The following is a 20,507-nucleotide window of genomic DNA, read 5'->3' as shown; positions in this document are numbered from 1 at the left end:
TAGAGCACATCTAATTGCACAGGACGATATGCTATGCAGACTTTTGTTCTTGGTTGCTGACATGCTCCTCCTGCTGAGAATCCAAGATAAAGTTAATTTTGATTGAGGCATTTCTGTTGTCAACAGGGCTATTGATGGGTTGTCATGGTTGAGGTATTCATCAATGTAATTGTTGTTGTTGATGGTGGTGTCACTGAAGCTGTCGACTGGATTGTCATCGGCAGAGAATTGACAATTGTTGACGGTATGATAGTTGACAAGGGTCTCACTGTCGACTGTACCATCGTCTATTGGATCTTCTTGGTTGTCAGCGATGGGAAGCTGATAGAGAACTTCTGAGGCGGTCATTGACGGGATGGAAACGTATTCACCAATGACGGCAAGAATTTTGTCAATAACTATTTTGGTTGAATGTTCGGCAGAACATAGGAGAAGCAGGATTTTCATGCCATGAGGAAAATTCAACCAATCACCCGATTGAAGATGGGGAGGTTGTGCCCACCTGAGATGAAGGGCTCACGGGCTGATTGAAGCAGCTACCACTTGATGGTGGAAGGGCATGGCAAGGACTCTCCCCCAGTGTTTCCGGACCAACCTAGGTTGAGATCTGCAAGGCAGGGATTCTGATGGGTGATGCAAGTATTCTAGGTGACTGCCTGAGTATTCTAAAGGCTAACGGCATGCCTGGGGCGGTGGATGGGGTGGGGGACTTTGTTGGGGTGTTTGAAGACCGGGGTTGGGGGTGGGATGGATATTGGGAGTTTTCTACTTGAATCTGTCTATTTGACTGTAACATGTGTGGAGGAGAGCCGTGCTGTATGCTGAATTGACTACAGGGGTGGAGTGGGGGGCCAGAAGAATGCTCCTGGGGGCTCCTTGATGGGACTATTTGATTGCTGCCAGTTCTGGGAGGATCTCAAGTATGTTAATGTCTGTAATTGTAATGCATATTGCCTTCTCAACTGCTTCTCTGTACTGCCCATGTGGCTGTCCATATGGCGTCTTCTGAAAACCAATTAAAATTTGTTACAAAAAACAATGAGGAAAATTCATCCAAATCACTTAAAACAACTGCCAGTTTGTGGAACCTGAAGTTAAGGCAGGCTAAAACCCAGGGAAGATGAAGTAGAGGTCTAGATGTAGCTGAATCAAGGTCAAAAAGAGAGGAAAGTAGAGTTCTCCTTTGGGACTCCCTCACACAATCTGAGCTAAGATGTCCTCTAGCAGAAGTAGAGAATGCAGCATTTCCACCACATTGGCTAAAGTTTGAGTTGTTTCAAAGGAGGTGGTTGTGGTACTTAAGAAATTCTGTTGTTGGGCTTATGGCCAGTATTCAAATAGGACCATCATGGGACTGAATTGAGAGGGAGTCACTATTTTGGCAAATAAATCATTAGATAATACAAGGAGATGGGATAAAAGTTCCATCAGCAACAGTGACGGTGTTTGGGATTAAAGAGAATGATGGCTCTGCTTGTCGTTTGCATTCATGGTCCAAGCTAGTGGACAATTATCCTCCAATGCCAACAACTCCAAAAAACCTTTATGCAGCAAAAGAGCTACATTGAGCTCTGGATAAAGAGAGTAAAATAAAGTGAATAACGTTATTAAGCATAGCTGGACAAGGCCAATGGAAGAACAAAGAGATGGCTCAGACAGTGTTGCCTAACATGGCAAGAGACAGGCGTGCGAATCTTTTTACCCTGCCTCTTTAGCCCGCTACCCTTACAATTCAGATTCAGGCAACCATGCCTGAATCGTAGGTAGCTCAGGACTCTCCCACACTGTTGAAATTAACAAACGAGCTACTGCCATTGAAATAAAGATGAAGTAAGGATGAGTCAAGTCTTTATCATACTGATTATCGTACTGAAAAAGGATCATAAGTGAGCCAATGCGTGTCTCTTTTCCAAACAACTTCCTCCAGAATGTCTTGATGTCTTGATACCTTCCTTCAAAAACTGTATTTTCTCGCAACTATTAAACATGCGTATCTAGTCATCCGGACCCTCTCCTTATCTGGGACACTTATCATCTTCCCTTTTACCCCAACCAAACAGTTTCACCAAAGTAAAATATAATCTAAAAACTGTTTATAATGCTGGGCTCTCAAATTAGATGACAGGAGAACATTCATTCCTAGTTCAATAGACATATATAGCTCTGTGTCTCCCTCCCCTAGCTTCCTTGCCCAGTTAGCTTCAGCCCCAAGATCATCCAGGGCTGTATCAATAAAATGTTTATACACTTGTCCTATTGTACAGTCTGGCTGACTTATTGCCTCTAAGAGGAGGCTTCTTTCCAGGGAATAAGTGCCAGCCCTGAGTTGACTCTGAAATTCCTTAGCCTGCAAGTACTTAAAAAATGAACTGCCCACTATTCTAAATTCTTGTCATACCTCCATAAATACGTATTATTGGTCAGCAGAATATAAATCTCCTATCTTAATGAGTCCAGATTGTTGTCACTGACTACACATTGCATAAAAATATTGGTTGGAAACAGAGGGGACCGCCACAAGGGGGTATCTCTATTATAGCGTTTAATCTTCATCAAATATTGAACCTTATACCAGACTCTCCAAGCAGTAATCATGCACTTTAACTGCACTTCTTAATAATATATCGTATCAACTCTCCAGAGGAGACATCCCCGAGCTGCCTTGCCAAGTGCAAGCTCATAAATAGTTGCCCATTTCTGCAGAGAGCTATACCCCCCTGCAGAGAACATAGCAATAATATATCAAGAAGTCTGGAGCTTTCCAGCCACCTGGTTCCTGTGGAAGAGTTAAAAATTTAAAGGATTGTCTTATCTTCTTATACTGCCATATAAAATGTAATCAAATAGATTCCAACTTTCTGAGTTAGGAGCTATTGACGTTGAGGGGCATAGCATAATACAAATAGAGTACTTTAGGTAGCACTATCATTCTCAGGATATTACATCTACCTATAATGGATACATGCAATCCATTGATACGCCTCAGCTCAGTGCTAATCTTGTTTAGAAGGGATCAAAATTGATATGGCTTATAGTAGCTGCCTTTGGGTTTATCTTGATCCCTAGATACAGTACTGTGCCCATCATATGAGTATTTATAACAGTAATATTGTTCAGTATAGAGAATCTGACCTTTTTCTCTGTTCAATAGATACCGAATTTCCTCCTGTATTCCCCATCCAATTGCTCATGACTATCGCTATGTCATCCATGTACGCTAATACCTTTGTATCATGTCTGTTATATCGATCTGGCTTTATTAGCAGACTTTGAAAAACATGTTATAAAAATGAATCTATATAGATGGAAAACAAAATTGTAGAGCAGTGACGCCCTTGTCTTGTCCCTCTAGTTCTATGTATTCTCCCTGACTCTTGGCCATTATTTGCAGTCTGGCATAGGGAATAAAATACATTGCCCTAACAGATTTATAAGGGCGAGAAAGCAAAAGACACACAATTGATGGACAGGATGCAGAACAAATCAAAACATTCACCCCCAGTCAGGATATCTGGGTTAAATCCATCATTCTTTTGCTCACTATGCCACCCCAGTTTAGACCTGACCATATGCAAATCAGTCTTGACCCTGTGCCTCATGGGAACAGTCCAGCCCGAACCGCCAAGCGATGGATTTAGGCCCAGATCTCTGTATTGGGGTGAATGTATGACATTGTTCTGCATTCTGTCCATCAATTGTTCTTTTTGCAGTCACCCCGAGTGGGACGGATATGCCCAGACGTGGGTCCTGTGCTCTCCATGCCACTGGAGTCAAGCTATCCTGGCTGATGAGGGCTGAAAGCCCGAAACCGGCCCTAGGATGCTGGTTTCCAGTACAGGGAGGACCTGACCTGGCAGATCAGGCTGGACTGTTCCCGTTGGGGCAGGGTCAAGACTGATTTGCATTCGGCTGGGTCCAAAGTGGAATGGCATGGTGAGCAAAAAAACGATGGATTTAGGCCCAGATCTCTGTCCTGGGGCGAATGTATGTAATTGTTCTGCATTCTGTCCATCAATTGTTCTTTTTGCATTTGTCAGCCCAAGTGGGACGGGTATGCCCAGACGTGGGTCCCGTGCTCTCCATGCCACTGGAGTCAAGCTATCCTGGCTGATGAGAGCTGAAAGCCCGAAAACGGTCCTAGGATGCTTGTTTCCAGTCCAGGAAGGACATGGCCTGGAAGATCGGGCTGGACTGTTCCCATTGGGCGCAGGGTCAAGACTGATTTTCATATGGCTGGGACCAAACTAATATTGCATGGACAGCAAAAAAAAGATGAATTTAGGCCCAGTTCTCTGTACTGGGGTGAATGCATGACATTGTTCTGTATTCTGTCCATCAATTGTTCTTTTTGCGATAGATTTATAAAGCGTGGACCATGCCTGTTTTGTTCCAAGACTTCCCATAGATAGGTCCATGACACCCTATTGAATGCGTTTTTCGAGTCGAGGAGGATCATAGCCAGCCGATCACCTGCTATCCAGTTTGGTTTTCAGAGTGATCAACCAATATGTAACAAACTAATGGTATGACTTGTCACAATTCATTTTTCTCATGCAAAGCTATATATACTGGATATACTGAAAAACCAATGGAATATTGTAATTTCCTAGCTCCATGAGTCCTGAAGGTGACATGAATGGGGAATAAAATGTAAGACAAAACACTGTCTATAATCACCTCGCACAAAAATGAAAATAATATATAACTGATGTCTAGAGACACCAGGGTACCCTTTAAGAAAGTCCAAAAGAACTAGGCACTTTTATGGATAAAGGCTACACATAAGTAAGATCATGAACGGGTGATCAAGAAACATTGTTGTACACCTGAATAACCTAACTTTAAACTTACAAAAACACTTGTTATCATCCTAATTCCAATATGGACCTTCTTTCGGATATGTTTAAGCATTTTCACTGGTGTGCATTACAGAAGTCTACTTACCATTTAAACCATTGTAAACTATAATTTCTTGAAGCCCTGGACTCTGTTGAATGCATCAATAAACAAACACTGCAATTCCACTGGATACAATCACACTTTGGTGATATTCACACTCTTCCCACCTTATCAGGAGAGATGATCTTATCTCCTCTGAATGATATATGCCATTAATTCAACCTCTTTACACTGTCTCTCCATACCTCCATTAGAGTCTCAAGAAGACTGATGCTGACCGACACAAGTCCCGGAAATGTTGCATCAGGAAAGCGAAGTCCTTCCACAAAGAATTCCTTCTCATTGATCCCAGTATACCGTAGTTTGTAATGTAGATTGGTTCTGCCTAGCACATGCGAGTACATCTTGTCTAAAAACAAAAACAAAAACCACAGTGAATTCAATGAAAATGGCATGCTTTGTTCCCTGCAGCCCACTTGCACAAGAATCTGACTCCTTTCATACATCTAGATTTCAGATCAGTGTACTGCATTATTATAATGGAGGTATATCATATTGTTAACTTAAAATAAGTAAGCCTACCCAAGAGCTGTCACTCTCTTCTGAGGATATTTGGTTTGTGTAAGTAGATTCTTCCATGGGCACTACAGCTCCCTGAAAAGCACAGTGCCTACAGCATTTGTTTTCTTGTAAGCTCTGCAGGGTGTAATCTCATTGCATATACAGGTGAGGCCTATGCTCCCACAGGTTTTGTGTGTTAAGGACCACATGGGACAAATAGCTCGCTATACCATAAACTTAGGTGCCTTTAGGACCTCCATCACTACAGACTGAACACGTAAAGCTGTATACCGCACTTTGCCTTATGACAGTTGGATAGGATGAGAAAGGATGTGTTGTCTTGCATACTGTGTCTATAATACTTGTCTTACTGTTAGCTCTGTCGGATAGGAAACTCCTATTCAACACCTCTCCTTGTATGACTGATGTGTTTCACAAGCAAATTAGCTCTATCTCATCTAGATGGCTCATATAACATTTTTTGATGCACGTTAGAAGATGTAGGATCTCGCGCTCCCGCCCTTTGCCTCTGTGACTGTGTCTGGCATGAAGCGCCCTTCCCCATTATGTTGCTATAACTTTGGATTTCTGTCAGCTCATTGTGTCTGGAAGCACCACTCTCTCCTTGTCCCTTGCAAGAGGACAATTAGAGCTCAAGGATGATGTTGTACCTGTGGGATCAGTAGACTGCCTCTCACCCTTAGGACAGGAGCGTAATTATATTTCAGGCTCTGGGCTGGCTAAAGAAACTGGGGCCCACACTTTGAACTCTGGATTGTTTTATCTCAGCCAAGATAGAGTTGAGAAGTTTGCTGACTACACTGCTAAAGAATATGTGCTCTTCAGTACCATTCTGTAATAAATAAATTAAAACCAGAACACAAACCACCTGCATCTTTCCATAAGACTGGCAGATTCTGCTGAAAATTATCCATGGGGAGGGGGAATCAATACAAAGACCACCTGGAGACAGATTTAAACAAAACCCCCAATCCTATATGTGCAAGGCCTGGCAATGGTACCATCATGTGAAGAAGTCAGAATGTTAAGCCCTGCTGCCAGGATGATGAGGCTCCAAAGGCTGTATATTTCTCCATGCATCATTATTGCCTTAGTGCTAATAAGCTTAAGACCACCAATTGCCTACCACATTGTCAGCTAAGTTCACTCAATGAACCAGCATTATCTCAGTTGAAGCCAGCTGTAGCAACATACTACAGAAGTGTAACTGTTAATTTACTTTGATTTATTATATTTTAGCACCCAGATACCCCTGGGGTGATAGAGTGCACTTTACAAATGTGGATTGATTGATTGAAGCTGTGCAAAATGTTTAAAAAATGTTTTCTTTGATAAATGGACAGTTACAAGTTTTTTCACATTAAATAAACAAAATTACACTAAGGAAAAAGTTACTTACCTGTAATTGTAGTTCTCAGAATTGGCATCTTTTTAAGATTCGCATGATTGAACCATCCACGTCATTAAGCCGGGACTCTCACAGTAACATCCTACTAGCAGTTCTATGTTAAAGTAATGTTAAAGCTGAAACAAAGACTGTTTATTAGCCTAGTCCCATCATTTAAAAAACTTCAAAATCATCGACAATCAGCCTGAAGACTACACCTTGAGAGTCCACTATCCTTCAGATTTCCTGTAGCACTCAGGTGAAGAAATAGTAGAATTAGATGAGCCTCTGATGGGGAGGAGGGTAGGTCGCATGTGATTCTATGAAAGATTCCACTTCTGGAGAACTATAGTTACAAATAAGTAACTTTTGTTCTTTATCAGAATGGCAAGCAGTTATATTACATAATACAAATGCATGCTGATGGTGAGTAAGTACTTTAAGGAAGGCTCACCTTATTCAAAATGGTGGTGTAGAATTGCTTGTCCAACTGCAGCATTTCTCTGCACTGTAGACTCGAAGCAATAATGCAAGCAATAATACATAGTAAATGTGTGCCTGTTTCTTCCAGATTGCTGCAAGGCAAATGGCCGCTAATGATCCCACGTTAACAAAGCTGTTGATGTTGACACACTCATCACTGAGTGCACTGAAACCCTTGCTTGCAAAGGATGGCAAGCTATATTGTCGAAGTATTTAATGGCAGCAGACACCAAGCAAGCTAAACTTTTTTTGAGAGAGCACTGTAAGCTATAATTAGCTGAACAGAATTTCTGAATTTGCTTGTTCTGCCTATATCAAACTTCAGACAATGTCTGACATCCAGTGTATGAAGCACCCTTTATGCTGCAGTGCTCGGATCTTTGAAGAAAGGTTTAAGGATTATACACTCATCTAAATCTGATGGTAGTTTAGGTATTTAACTTGAATTAGTTCCTTAAATTGACTCTTTTGTCATGGAATTCGGGTAAGGTTCCCTTAATATATAGAATTGAATTTCAATTACTAGTCTTGCAGATGTTAAGGCCAGCAGAAGAGCAAGTTTCCAGGATAGAAAGCTTATGTCTGCTGTATATATTGATTCAAAAGCACATTCATTAGTTGAAAAAGCACAGCATTGAGTTTCCAGAGGAATTTGTGGTTGTTTCACCAGCAGAAAAACTGTAAAGAGCCCTTTAAAGAATTCCCCTACAGTCCTGTTTAATCAGAGAGAAGATTGGCTTGTGTCCTTCTGCATCATGAGCGAGCTGTCAAGTGGACTTTCACTGATGCATGACTGAGACCTGAGGAGGATAATTGGAGAAGGTATGGAAGGATGTGTTTTTGGGGCAGAGGAAATTGAGATGGAACTGGTTTCCGTGGTTGCTCTGATAGAACAAGAGGCTCTGTGAACCAACACTGCTTTGACCATCATAGAGCACTTCAGTATTACCAGCATTTTTTTAAATTTTGTATAGGATGTTTGCAATTAGGGAAAGAGGGGGTAGGAGGTAAAGATCTCTAATCAGCCTTTCCAAAACGCACTTCTCAGATGAACCCAGTAGAGCATGCGTGCTGGCATAGTAACAACATTTCGTCTTCTGATCAGTCACAAACAGATACCAGTTTGGTTTTCTGCAGTGCCTAAAGATCTTGTTCAACTGCAACTGATGCAGTTACCACTCATGGCATTCTTTGTATGTTCTGCTTAGGGCGTCTGGCTATGCATTGTCCACTCCTGAAACATGTTTAGCTGTCAACTGCATATTTTTCCTAATGGCCCAAAACCATATTCTATGAGCTTCTTTGGATAGTGGAAGAGATCAAGTTGTACCTGATAGAGCAGAAGTTTTACCTTCCATCTATTTATGACAATTTTACACAGAAATGGTGTGTGACACAATTTTATAAGAAAACGACCACCAGTGTTTAGGCTTCACCTTTCAAAATTACACGCAATGACGTTCTGATTTAGATACTGCATTGTAAAACCATGCAGAATGTTAGAAGTAGTTTTCTAATAACACATAACAGTTAACAAAGTAAATGTGAAATCTGACATTTTAGTGCCATGTGTTCTTCTTATGCTTAGATAAACGTGATAAATAAATGACAACACAGAAAATGTCTATTTGAGAATAAAATGCTTCATGTGTTAGAAAGCGGATAGAAATATTAGAATGTACAAACATGAGCACTGACATGGGAAACATCCATTACAACACAGTGATTACATCACACAGCTTTTACAATGCAACTGTTGCTATGCAACAGCCTTTACATCACATGCCATTACCGCGCATGCCGTTACAATGCATGTCACTACAACGCATGCCATTACAAGGCATACCATTACAAGGCATGCCATTATAACGCATTATAAGGTAAGTAATGGAGATATTTTAGTTTTAAGGTGGGTATGGGTTTTGGGGTAGATAGGAATAGTAATTTTTACCCCTACACTATCCAACACTTTCCTTACTGTTGCACTCACTGTAGTTGGAAAAGTAATTTTTACCCCTACACTATCCAACACTTACCCTACTGTTGCACTCACTGGAGTAGGAATAGTACTTTTTACCCCTACACTTACCAATACTTACCCTACTGTTACCCTAAAAGTATTATGCGTTGTAATTGTGTGTGTTGTAATGGTATGTATTGTAATGGAATGCGTTGTAATGGTAGTTTTTAAAAATGCGTTGTTTTGGCATGCGTTGTAAAATCATGCGATGTAATGGTAGTTGTGATGTAAAAAACGTGTTGTAAAAAAAAGCGTTGTAATTGTTTGTGTTGTAACGTCATACATTCACTGACATTGACAAGAAAAGTAGGTGCTACACAAGGTTGTTATGATTGAATTTCGTAAAGTTTATCATTGATGTGCCTTTAAATTCTGTATACCGTAATAACATATAAAGTGCAAAAGAGCTTTTACTAAATTATGTCAAGTGATAGTAAGTACATTTATTGTTTAGTTAATTAAAACCTTAACAAAATTTCACCTAAAAGGAATCAGTAAATTTGCCAATTTCTAAAACATTATTTACATGATCAGTTTGTTGCAAATAAATATTTTTTAAAACATTTTATGGCTAATCACTCTCAATTTGTTGCAAGAAATGATATGCTTATTGCGTCGATAAATTTACAATCTGAATAGTTAATTTCTAGCTATATATTGTAAGGTTTCCGCTATCAGCAATGCCATTAAAAGTTCAATTTGTTGGCCTGTTTTTCAGTCTAAGAGTTTTAAGTTTCTTGTGTGTTGTTTGAGGATTCATGATGTTCACCTTCAAACTCCAGTTTATATTTCAATTTTATGGGCCTGCTCATACGAATTAAGACATGTAATCAATTTAGAGTTCATTTGAGGATCGGAGGGGTCCAGTCCTGTTATTATAGCAGCTCTGAAGGTCCCTAATCCTCTAAGGTTTAGAGCTTTTCTAAGTAAAATGACTTGAGCTGTGTGAAGTTTGGGGCATATGCAAATTATATGAATGTAATCCTCTTTGTTGCTACCGCAGAGTCGGCATGATATAGGCCCTTTGAATACCCAGGATGGCTGGACCGCTGTCGACTGGAGTTTCCCAAAGCATATGGCCATCAAATGTCTCTTTAAATATATTGAGAATGTAATACTAAAGTAAGGTGCCGGTGCAAGGGGACTTGTATTTACTGATCACCATCCAGGTGTCCAATCTCAAATTAAAGATGTTTTTATCAACTAGCAAAAAATGAAATTTTGCTGTTTTGTTTATTGCTTGCTTAAAGGACAGATACAGGAGATTTTTGTTCCACAACTCAGCCATGCAAGTAGTTAGTAGAGACGTATAAAGATATTGGTTGTATGGTGATTTTTCTATCCTCCTCCAGTTCTGTCCAAAGGGCATTACTAAGTGGGGAGTTTTCCGTGTTCTGGTCAAGTCGATACCCGAGCTTTAATGTTGCATACATTCTCCCTATGGTTTCTTTTAACAGGCGAAATTCAAGTTGTACCTGGGCTGGTGAAGCGGATTGATGTATCTAGAAGCGTTTCTTATAGGTCAAGACTAGTAATTTGTTTAGAAGATCAGAGTCTTTGCTGTATAGGGCAATACTGGAAAGGGGCGACCAATCGGTCCCCCCGAACGTATGGTGGAGTACCACGATCCCCCCGGGAAGCCATCTTGGGCGGGAGGCGAGTCTCGGCTGGTATGCCCGAAGCGGCGTAGCCGGGGCGCGCCTTTTTCCCGCCCTAGAGTGGGCTGGCCTAGACACCAACGCGGCCGGCCACGCCCTCGGAGGCAGGCGGGGGCGGGTTCACGCCCACCCTGAAGATGGATAAAAGGAGCGGAAGCCAAGAAGGCATCCTCTTGTTCCTGTGCTCTGAAGCTGCACCTCCCCGCTGCACGTGAGCTCGAGACGGAACGAAGAGCAATTTTGAGCGTTGTAATCCCTCTTTTTGTCTTACAGATATCCCGTCTAAGAATGCCCAAGAAGGTCGGAAAGCGGGTCGGTACCGAGGAGATGCTCCGCATACTCATGAAGGAGATAGCCGATCTAAAGAGAAAGGTTGAGGCTAAGGACGGGGAGGGAGGACCGAAACGGCCTTTACAGGGAACAATTCCCGGTGGAAAGAGCAAGAGGCCCAGAAGGGGAGCACTTGGGGGGGAGACCCCGGTTCCCGAAGTGCCACGAGTGGAGCCAATCCCGGCGCCAAAGGAGGGGAATCCAATCCCTGTGGTGGTCACCCCTGCGAACAGGGAGGATATGCCCCCCGAGTTAGCGGCTCAATTGGCAGCGTGGTTGGGTAACGATAGCGAGGGCGCCACGGCTGACGACGCCCGGGCAGTGATGAGGCAACTGCGGGAATCTAGGGAGGCTGCGAAGACGCCATCTTCTGTTCCCCCACAGGTCCCGGCGGTTGGAAGTACAGCAGGCCCAAGTTCGGCGACAAGCGTGGGGTCTACTTCAGGTAAGCGGCCATTGCCGATTGCGGGGGGGGAGTCTGCACCTTCTCGAAAGGAGAAGATTGCCCAGCACGTCCCACTAGAAGTCAAGGAATTGATTTGGGCGGATAAATATGTAAACATGTTTTCATTGCTTACCGACCATTACGAGATCGAGCATGTAAGGAGTCAAAAGGAGCTCATGCATCCGAGTGTTTGGCGCGCAAAAATGGCCGCCTTTAAGGTCGACGAGACCATTGGTACTTGGGGCAGAGCGTGGGGAATTTTTACTTCCATCATGGGGGAGCGCAGACCTGAGTTGTTGACCGAGTTACCCATTTATCAGTCACGTATTATGGAGTATTCTGTGGCATATGGGGGCAATCAGTGGTTCTGCTATGATAATCTGTTTAGAAAAGCTAAAGAACACAACCCGTTGTTGTCTTGGGATTGTTACGACTCTGTGTCTTGGCAAAAAATGGAGAGTACAGGGATGTTGAAGGTGCCATTAGTAGGGAGTAACGGGGGGGAATCCTCCCGCCAAAACTCGGGGACGCCCTTTCGGACGGGTACAGGTAACGAGTTCCACACGAAGCCGAGTGGCAACACAGGTAAAAGGGGGATCTGTTGGAATTTTAACAGGGGAAAATGTACCAGGCCCCAGGGGTCATGCAAATTCAGAAATGAGTGTGGGGGGTGCGGGCAGCCATCCCATTCTGAGTCCATGTGCAGAGCCAAAACGGGTGATAACGGTGGTAAGGGAGGCGCCAAACAGGTCTAATATAGTCCGAGGGGCGCCTTTACCGACCCCGATTGATACCATGGCAATGATTCCTTGGCTCAGCGAATACCCAGATCATGCTTCCGCTGGGGTGTTACGGAACGGGTTTTCATATGGTTTCCGCATCCCAGTGGGGGACTTTCAGGGGGTACCGGACTGTAAGAATCAAATGTCGGTCTTACAGCACACGGCAGTGGTGCAGGTAAAGATTGCGAAAGAGGTGACTCGAGGTCGTGTCGCCGGTCCATTCGATTTGCCACCAGTTGCTAATTTTGTGTGTTCTCCTCTAGGGGTGGTTCCCAAGAAGGACCCGGGTGAGTTTCGGCTGATACACAATTTGTCAGCCCCACATGGTCTTTCCGTGAATGACGCGATAGACCCGGAAGTATGTTCGGTGCGGTACGCATCTTTCGATGAGGCCGTTGCCATGTTGAATCGCCTGGGGCCCGGGACGCTGATGGCCAAATCGGACATCGAGTCAGCGTTCCGGTTGCTCCCGGTACACCCAGACGATCAGCGTCTCCTTGGTTTTCAGTTTCAGGGTCGCTATTACATGGATAAATGTATGCCAATGGGATGCTCGATTTCATGTGCCTATTTCGAGAAATTCAGTTGTTTTCTGCAGTGGGTATTCACGAGGAAGACAGATTTTCAACATGTTATGCACTATCTCGATGACTTTCTGTTTCTGGGGGCAGCCGGGGATTCTGAGTGTGGACAGGCCTTACATGAATTTTGTGTCTTAATGAATCAATTCGGTGTGCCATTGGCGCCAGGTAAGACGGTGGGTCCATCGACCTTGATCGAGTTTCTGGGGATCGAGCTCGACTCGGTGGAAGGTTGTTTTCGTTTACCTAAAGAAAAAGTGTTAAAATTCAGGTTATCCCTTGAGACATGTATTCGTACAACGAAAGTGAACTTGCATCAATTGCAAAAGGTGGTTGGTCAGTTGAATTTTGCCCTAAGAGTAAATGCCAATGGCACGGCCCTTTTCCCACTCGATTGCACAGTCCATGGTCGGCTTGAAGGAAGGACATCATCGTACGAGACTCTCGGCAGAGGTTCGCCAGGACATGCGCATTTGGATTGCATTCCTGGCGGATTTCAATGGTCGAATTGTCTGGAATAAACCAGCAGTGTCTTCCGAGGAGTTGGGGCTATGGACAGACTCGGCGGGTAGTGTGGGTTTTGGCGCCATATTGGGTACACAATGGTCGGCTCAAAAATGTCCGTCATGGTGGCATGAGTGCGGGTTGACGAGTAACATTGCTTTTCTCGAACTGTTCCCTATTCTGGTGGCCTTGAAAACATGGCCAGAAGGGTTTAGGGGTCACTCTGTGGTGTTCTGGTCTGATAACATGACCGTGGTTGAGTGTATCAATAGTCAGGCAGCACGTTGCAAATTGATTCTGAGACTGCTCAAGGAAATTGTGTTGTTGTGCATGCAACTAAATGTACTGTTCAGGGCGCGACACGTGCCGGGGGTGATGAACCAAGCGGCTGATGCGCTCTCTCGTTTCCGTATGCAGGCCTTCTGGGGTTTTCTGCCCACAGCGGACCCGGTGGCGGCACCCTTTCCCGAAGCTCTCTGGTCTCTCGGTGCCCCGAACTACAAGACCTCGTGGGAGAGAGTTTAGCACCCAGGACGAGGAAGGCATATGAAGGGGCGTTCCGTTCCTATTGGGCCTTTTTGGGTACTGCCTGGAGGGAGCTTTGGGGTCTGGAAGAGTGTGTAGTGAGATTCCTGCTCTCTTTACGTCACGCAGGCAAGTCAGTAGCTACGGCCCAGAGGCATCGGGCCGCCATTTCCTTCATGGCAAGGGCTCATGGGATCCAGGACCCGACAGCGTCTTTCGTTGTGCAGAAAGCGCTACGTGGGTGGCAACGCCTTGAGGGTCGCAGAGTAGACGATAGGCACCCGATAGGTCTGGATAGGTTGGCCCTGTTATTATCCGTGCTACCGGTAACATGTTCATCCCAGTACGAAGCAGTGTTGTTCCGAGCCGCATTTGCATTAGCATTCCATGGGGCTATGCGGGTAAGCGAATTGGTGGCAAAGAACAAGCAGGATACGATGGGGGGACTGTGCCGGGAACACATTCAGGTGAGGGAGGAGACGATGACGGTCTCGTTTGTCAAGTCCAAATCCGATCAGGATGCAATCGGGGACTGCGTAATCATCCAGAGGATCCCCGGGTCTGCCATGTGCCCTGTTGGGTGCGTAGAGGCATATTTAGCGCAGAGGGTGGCAGCATGGGGAGGGACCTTGTTAAGACACGCTGACGCCACCCCACTGACGAGGTTTCAGTTTCAGCGGGTGCTTGCGATGTCGATTTCTGCCGCGGGCTTGAACCCCGGCGACTTTGGGACCCATTCCTTTCGGATAGGGGCTGCTACGGAAGCTACAGCCAGGAGTCTGAATGTTGAACAAGTAAAACGTGTGGGGCGTTGGTCCTCGAACTGTTATAAGAGGTATGTGCGGTTGCACATGTTGTGAAGCTGTAACGATGTACTCACGCTTCTTGTTTTTGTTTGGTTTTCAGTTACGCAAGCCTACGAGGCGGGGCGGACTGTCCAGTCGACCCGACACCGGGGGGCCAGCGGTCAGACATTACCGGCTGTGAAAAAGGAGGTGTGGGTCGTGGGCCACTCATACGTGAGGCGTGCCGTGGACGTATTCAAAGCAGGTGACATGATTCACGTGGCTGGGGAATACGGGTACAGTGTGTCCTTCTACGGAAAGGGCGGGCTCTGTATTGACCAGTTTCGAACATTTTTCGAGGGTTTGTTAGGGCGGACAAGGTCACCGCCGTCTGTAGTCATAGTACATCTTGGGGGCAATGATTTGGTGACCACTGGTAGACGACTTCTTCTTGAGGCGATGCTTTCCACTGTAAGTTGGTTGGCGAGAAGAGTTCCAGGGTGCACAATTGCATGGTCCCATATGATCCCACGGAAAGTGTGGCGGGGGGCTATTTCTGTTTCTGCTCTGAATCATTCAGTAAGGAAAATTAATAATAAAGTGAGTAGACTGTTCCGTTCAAGTACACTGCATTCTATTTCGCATGGTTGTATTAAAGGGGACAGTATGTATTCGGGGGATGGTGTTCATTTGTCTCGGATGGGGAACAAGTTACTCATAGGAGACCTGATAGCCTGGCTAAAGACTTTATGAAATGACCTTTAGGCAGGAGTGTTGTGGGGGGTCCGGATAGCCGGTCAACTATCCGGCCTGTGGCGGTAAGGTCATGATCGGTGAGCAGTAATTCGAAGATCCCTATGAGGGGGCGTCACCCATTACGGATGGGAGTGCGCGGGGGAGGTGGCCAATTGGCCCCTCAACGGGGAGGCGGTCCTGTCTAAGGAGAGGCCGCCGGAAGGAAAGGAAAGGTGGTCAAGGCCCCTTCCTGGATAGGAGGGGCTACGGCCCCTCCTGGGGAATTTCCCGGGGCCAGGACATCTGCGACGGCAGATGGGTAAGTTGTGTGGGGTGCGGGAGGGGGTTTACGTTACCTTTTTAGACACCTCACACGAGTCCTCGAACGACCGTTAAATGGCGTCGAGTTTATTGGGGCCCCCGTCAAGTACAAAGGGAAATTGGTGGATGCACTTGAGGTACGCCTCTGTGCGGTCGCTCCTCTCACAAGTGAGGGGGGTATTTCTGGTTTAGGGATCTGACACCGGTTACGACCTTGCCGTTGGCCCTTAACGTTAGGATGTACAATTTCAAGTCAAATGTTTTGTAGGATGTTAGTTCGGCTAGGAGAACCTTTGTATTAGAGATCTGTTAAGGTTAGCCAAACATCGTAATGTGGAAATGAAATTGTACATTATATGAAACTGTTATTTTAAGGTTTTCTTTTGTTTCATATTTTAATAAATACGGCCGGGAAGGGTGACTCCCTTCCCGCCTTCCAAAAGCTCAAGAACTGTTTCCGGTTTCCCAATTCTTGGGGATTGTGTTGAGAGGGGGTGGCGGGTATCTCGGCCATATGGAATATGGTATAGATGGAAGCATTTTGATCGACAACACTGCGAGCAGAGGTTTATATGACGGCTCCTTCAGTTTTGTTTTGCCAGATTCCTAAAGGCAAATGTTAGTGCTCTGGCTCTCTGAGACATGTAGCTTTTTTGCGCTGGATGGTTTTGTCTATTGTCCATGTAGAACCCCAGATAAGTATAGCTTATTACTTCCTCTATCTGGTGGCCTTCAAGTCATACATTCTTCTTAGTTCTTTGATGATTACCGATGAGCATAGTTTTGGTTTTTAATGTGTTAATTTCTAGTTTAATGAATGAGATGTATTTCATAATTTCCTAAAGAGCTCTTCGAAGACCGGTCTTGGTTAGGCTCATTAGCACCAGTTCATCCGCATACGAGAGATGTGATAATGGAAGCTTTCCCAATTGAGGGGGGTGAGAGTTAATCTGATCGAGCCTTTTTACCAGGTCAGACCTAAATAGGTTAAAAAGGTACAGCGCCAATATGCAACCTTGTTTTGGGCCTTTGTTTGAGATCAGCTTTCTGGATAGTCTAGAGCCATTTCCCAACTTCATTCTTATCCATGTTTGGGAATAGAATTGCAGTATTCCTCTTAAAATTCTCTTGGGGATTTTCCAGTCGCTGAGTTTTTTCCATATACTGCTTTTAAATCTATAAAGCAAAGTCGTTGTTTCCTCAGCTTGCATTTGTTTTCTATTAACGACAGAGCTAGGTATCGCTCCAATACCTTTCTTGAAACCTGTTTAGTTAACAGGAAACAGGTTAAGGTTGTTTGACCATTCCCTCAGATCTTCCAGGATAAGTGAGACATAGTATTTTGCTTCTATGTCTAGTAGGATAATTAGCCTGTAGTTCGACGGACTTTTTCGGTCTCCTCCCTTGAAGATCGTTGTCATTATCGATCCTTGCCAATTAGATGTAATATAATTTAGCAGCTCTGTTTCTCTAAACAGTATGGAAAGGTGCTCACTCCAGAAAGATGGATCCTACTTAAAGATTGATTGGGGTATGCCATCAGGTCCTGGGGTACCGTCACCTCTGCCTTTCTGTATTATACATATATTATTCATGTTATTTCATCTGCCGAATAGAAGTGCAGTTCTGTTTTTGCTTTGAAGTAACAGATGCCATGTTGCCTAGCGATTTCCTAGGTTGAATAGGCACCTAAATCAGTCATTACTGTTAAATTGCACATACCATATTCTCCTTGTCTGATACTTTCAGCTTTTCCTTGTGCAACTTTTTCATCTCTTTCATTTGCCTCCACTAGATCTTGGTGATATCAAACCTCCCGGTGCTTCCAAGATGAATGTTCGGGAAATGTGGTTTCTGTAAGCTTGTTTGTTAGAAATTTAGCCAACTCATGTTCTTGTATATGGATGTATGACGTTAAAACGCATACTTTTACATCGCATACCATTACAATGCGATTTTTACAACGCAGGATCCTTTACAATGCATGCCTTTACAACGCATGTCATTACATATCAGATGGTATTACAACGCATGCCATTACAACGTAAGTATAGGTAAGTATATCTTTTAAAAAACAATTGTAATTAATAAATATTTAATTAATTTAATTTGATTAATTTAATTTAATTAATTTAATTTATTTAAAGTAGTTTTTTAAAAAACTGAACCCTTAAAATACCCCTGTACCCCTATACCCAAAACCTATCCCTAATCACTAAAGCTACCCCTGTACCCCAAACCCCAAACCTAGCCCTGAACCCTAAAAATACCCCTGTACCCCAAATCCCAAACCTAGCCCTAAACCCTAAAAATACCCCTGTACCCAAAACCCAAACCTAGCCCTGAACCCTAAAAATACCCCTGTACCCCATAACCCAAACCTAGCCCTGAACCTTAAAAATACCCCTGTACCCCAAAACCCAAACCTAGCCCTGAACCCTAAAAATACCCCTGTACCCCATAACCCAAACCTAGCCCTGAACCCTAAAAATACCCTTTTACCCCATAACCCAAACCTATCCCTGAACCCTAAAAATACCCCTGTACCCCAAAACCCAAACCTAGCCCTGAACCCTAAAAATAACCTGTACCCCATAACCCAAACCTAGCCCTGAACCCTAAAAATACCCCTGTATCCCATAACCCAAACCTAGCCCTGAACCCTAAAATACCCCTGTACCCCATAACCCAAACCTAGCCCTGAACCCTAAAAATACCCCTGTACCCCAAAACCCAAACCTAGCCCTGAACCCTAAAAATACCCCTGTACCCCATAACCCAAACCTAGCCCTGAACCCTAAAAATACTCCTGTACCCCATAACCCAAACCTAGCCCTGAACCCTTAAAATACCCCTGTACCCCATAACCCAAACCTAGCCCTGAACCCTAAAAATACCCCTGTACCCCATAACCCAAACCTAGCCCTGAACCCGAAAAATACCCCTGCACTCCAAAACCCAAATTAAATAAATGTTTTAAAAAAGATAAACTTACCTATACTTACATTGTAATGGCATGCGTTGTAATAGCATCTGCTATGCAATGTCATGCGTTGTAAAGGCATGCGTTGTAAAGGATCCTGCGTTGTAGTAGTTGCGTTGTAAAAGTAGTCCGTTGTAACAGTTGCGTTGTAACTGTTGTTTCCCCTTGTATATTTGAGCTTAGCGTGTTCACTGGCCTATTCAGATTATTTATCATTTCCCAGAAGGTACTGGAGTTTGTTTTTAGTGAATATTAAACAAATGTATAGGTACCTTATACTTACATGAACAAATTGCAATTAATAATGGAGTAATATTTATTGAAGAATTAATGCACTATTCTTTGTATTGCAAACTTCATATTTTAGCACAATTTCATCGGAAATGAGCTGTATTTCATGAAGGCCTCAAATTTTGCTTCCTTTCCTAGTATGAACTTATGAACAAAATAGTTTGAAGCCTATGGTAACCATTCGCAAAGTTACCACTTTTGTTCTAACACTCAACCGCCTTCTTTAACATTTGTAGCTTGCTTGACGAGACTTGCTACGAAAGTGTTACTTCCTACAGAAAACGCTTGAGAATGGACAGACAACGGATGTTAGCATGAAATCGCCTACTTTCTGAATGCAACAAATAATCTAATGACTAAACTACAGTGGTTATGAAGAAATTTGTGAGTAATAGATTACTTAATTCTTCTGAATCTGTACACTTTTACCCACTACATCATCTCATCCTATCGTGAGTAACCAATGGGACAGAGTGGTCCAACAAATTTGGTGATGTCAAGTGGTGTAAACCTGAAATCGATGGAGTATAATTGCCTAAATTGTGAACTAAGGGGCGTCACCCGCCTCTACCCATCACGCATAACAATGGGACTTACTGAAACAATGCGAACTGTGATGAAATACTGCAATTTGCTGCTAGCTGGTATGCTAGCGTAGTGGAACCTTTTTGGCTGAAAGTCTTCACGTCAGAGCATCTGTGGTATTGACGCTGCAATATTGACAGACGATATAGAAAAGGGGGTGGTGATGAACAGAGTGTCTGAGTTAAACAGACCACTCTTACCCAGTCCAAGGATCAGGGCTTGATCCATCACCATTATTTATCTCACTGCCCCATCCCAGCTCAGAACCTGGCTATATGCAAATCAGTCTGTCCCTGGCCCAGTGCATCATGGGAACAGGGCAGACTAAACTACCAAGCCAATTCTTCACCAGAAAGGAGACAAGCTACCGGGGACCGGTTTCTGGCATTTCAGCCTTCTTCGGCCCGGCTTGCTTGAATCCTGATGGAGCAGTGAGAAAGGGACTCATGTCTGAGTATACCCTGCCACACCTATAGTGGCCAAAAACGATATAGAAAAGGGGGTGGTGATGAACAGAGTGTCTGAGTTAAACAGACCACTCTTACCCAGTCCAAGGATCAGGGCTTGATCCATCACCGTTATTTATCTCACTGCCCCATCCCAGCTCAGAA

The 20,507-nt window shown here is 43.9% G+C and overlaps 1 protein-coding gene across 1 annotated transcript in view; it reads right to left on the bottom strand.

The window, feature by feature from the left end:
• LOC147711075 (protein-arginine deiminase type-2-like) overlaps positions 1 to 20,507 on the bottom strand; it is a 727,074-nt gene that overhangs the window by 414,112 nt on the left and 292,455 nt on the right. Inside the window, exon 7 of the mRNA XM_086921889.1 lies at positions 5,145 to 5,308. Within this exon, the coding sequence (XP_086778015.1) occupies positions 5,145 to 5,308 (164 nt within the window). The remainder of the gene's footprint in view (positions 1 to 5,144; positions 5,309 to 20,507) is intronic.

This window comes from Lissotriton vulgaris, chromosome 5, assembly GCF_964263255.1.
Source record: "Lissotriton vulgaris chromosome 5, aLisVul1.2, whole genome shotgun sequence".
In the NCBI taxonomy this organism is placed as follows: domain Eukaryota; kingdom Metazoa; phylum Chordata; class Amphibia; order Caudata; family Salamandridae; genus Lissotriton; species Lissotriton vulgaris.
The sequence above is the reverse complement of the archived record's forward strand: the minus strand, read 5'-3'. Positions and strand labels throughout refer to the sequence as shown.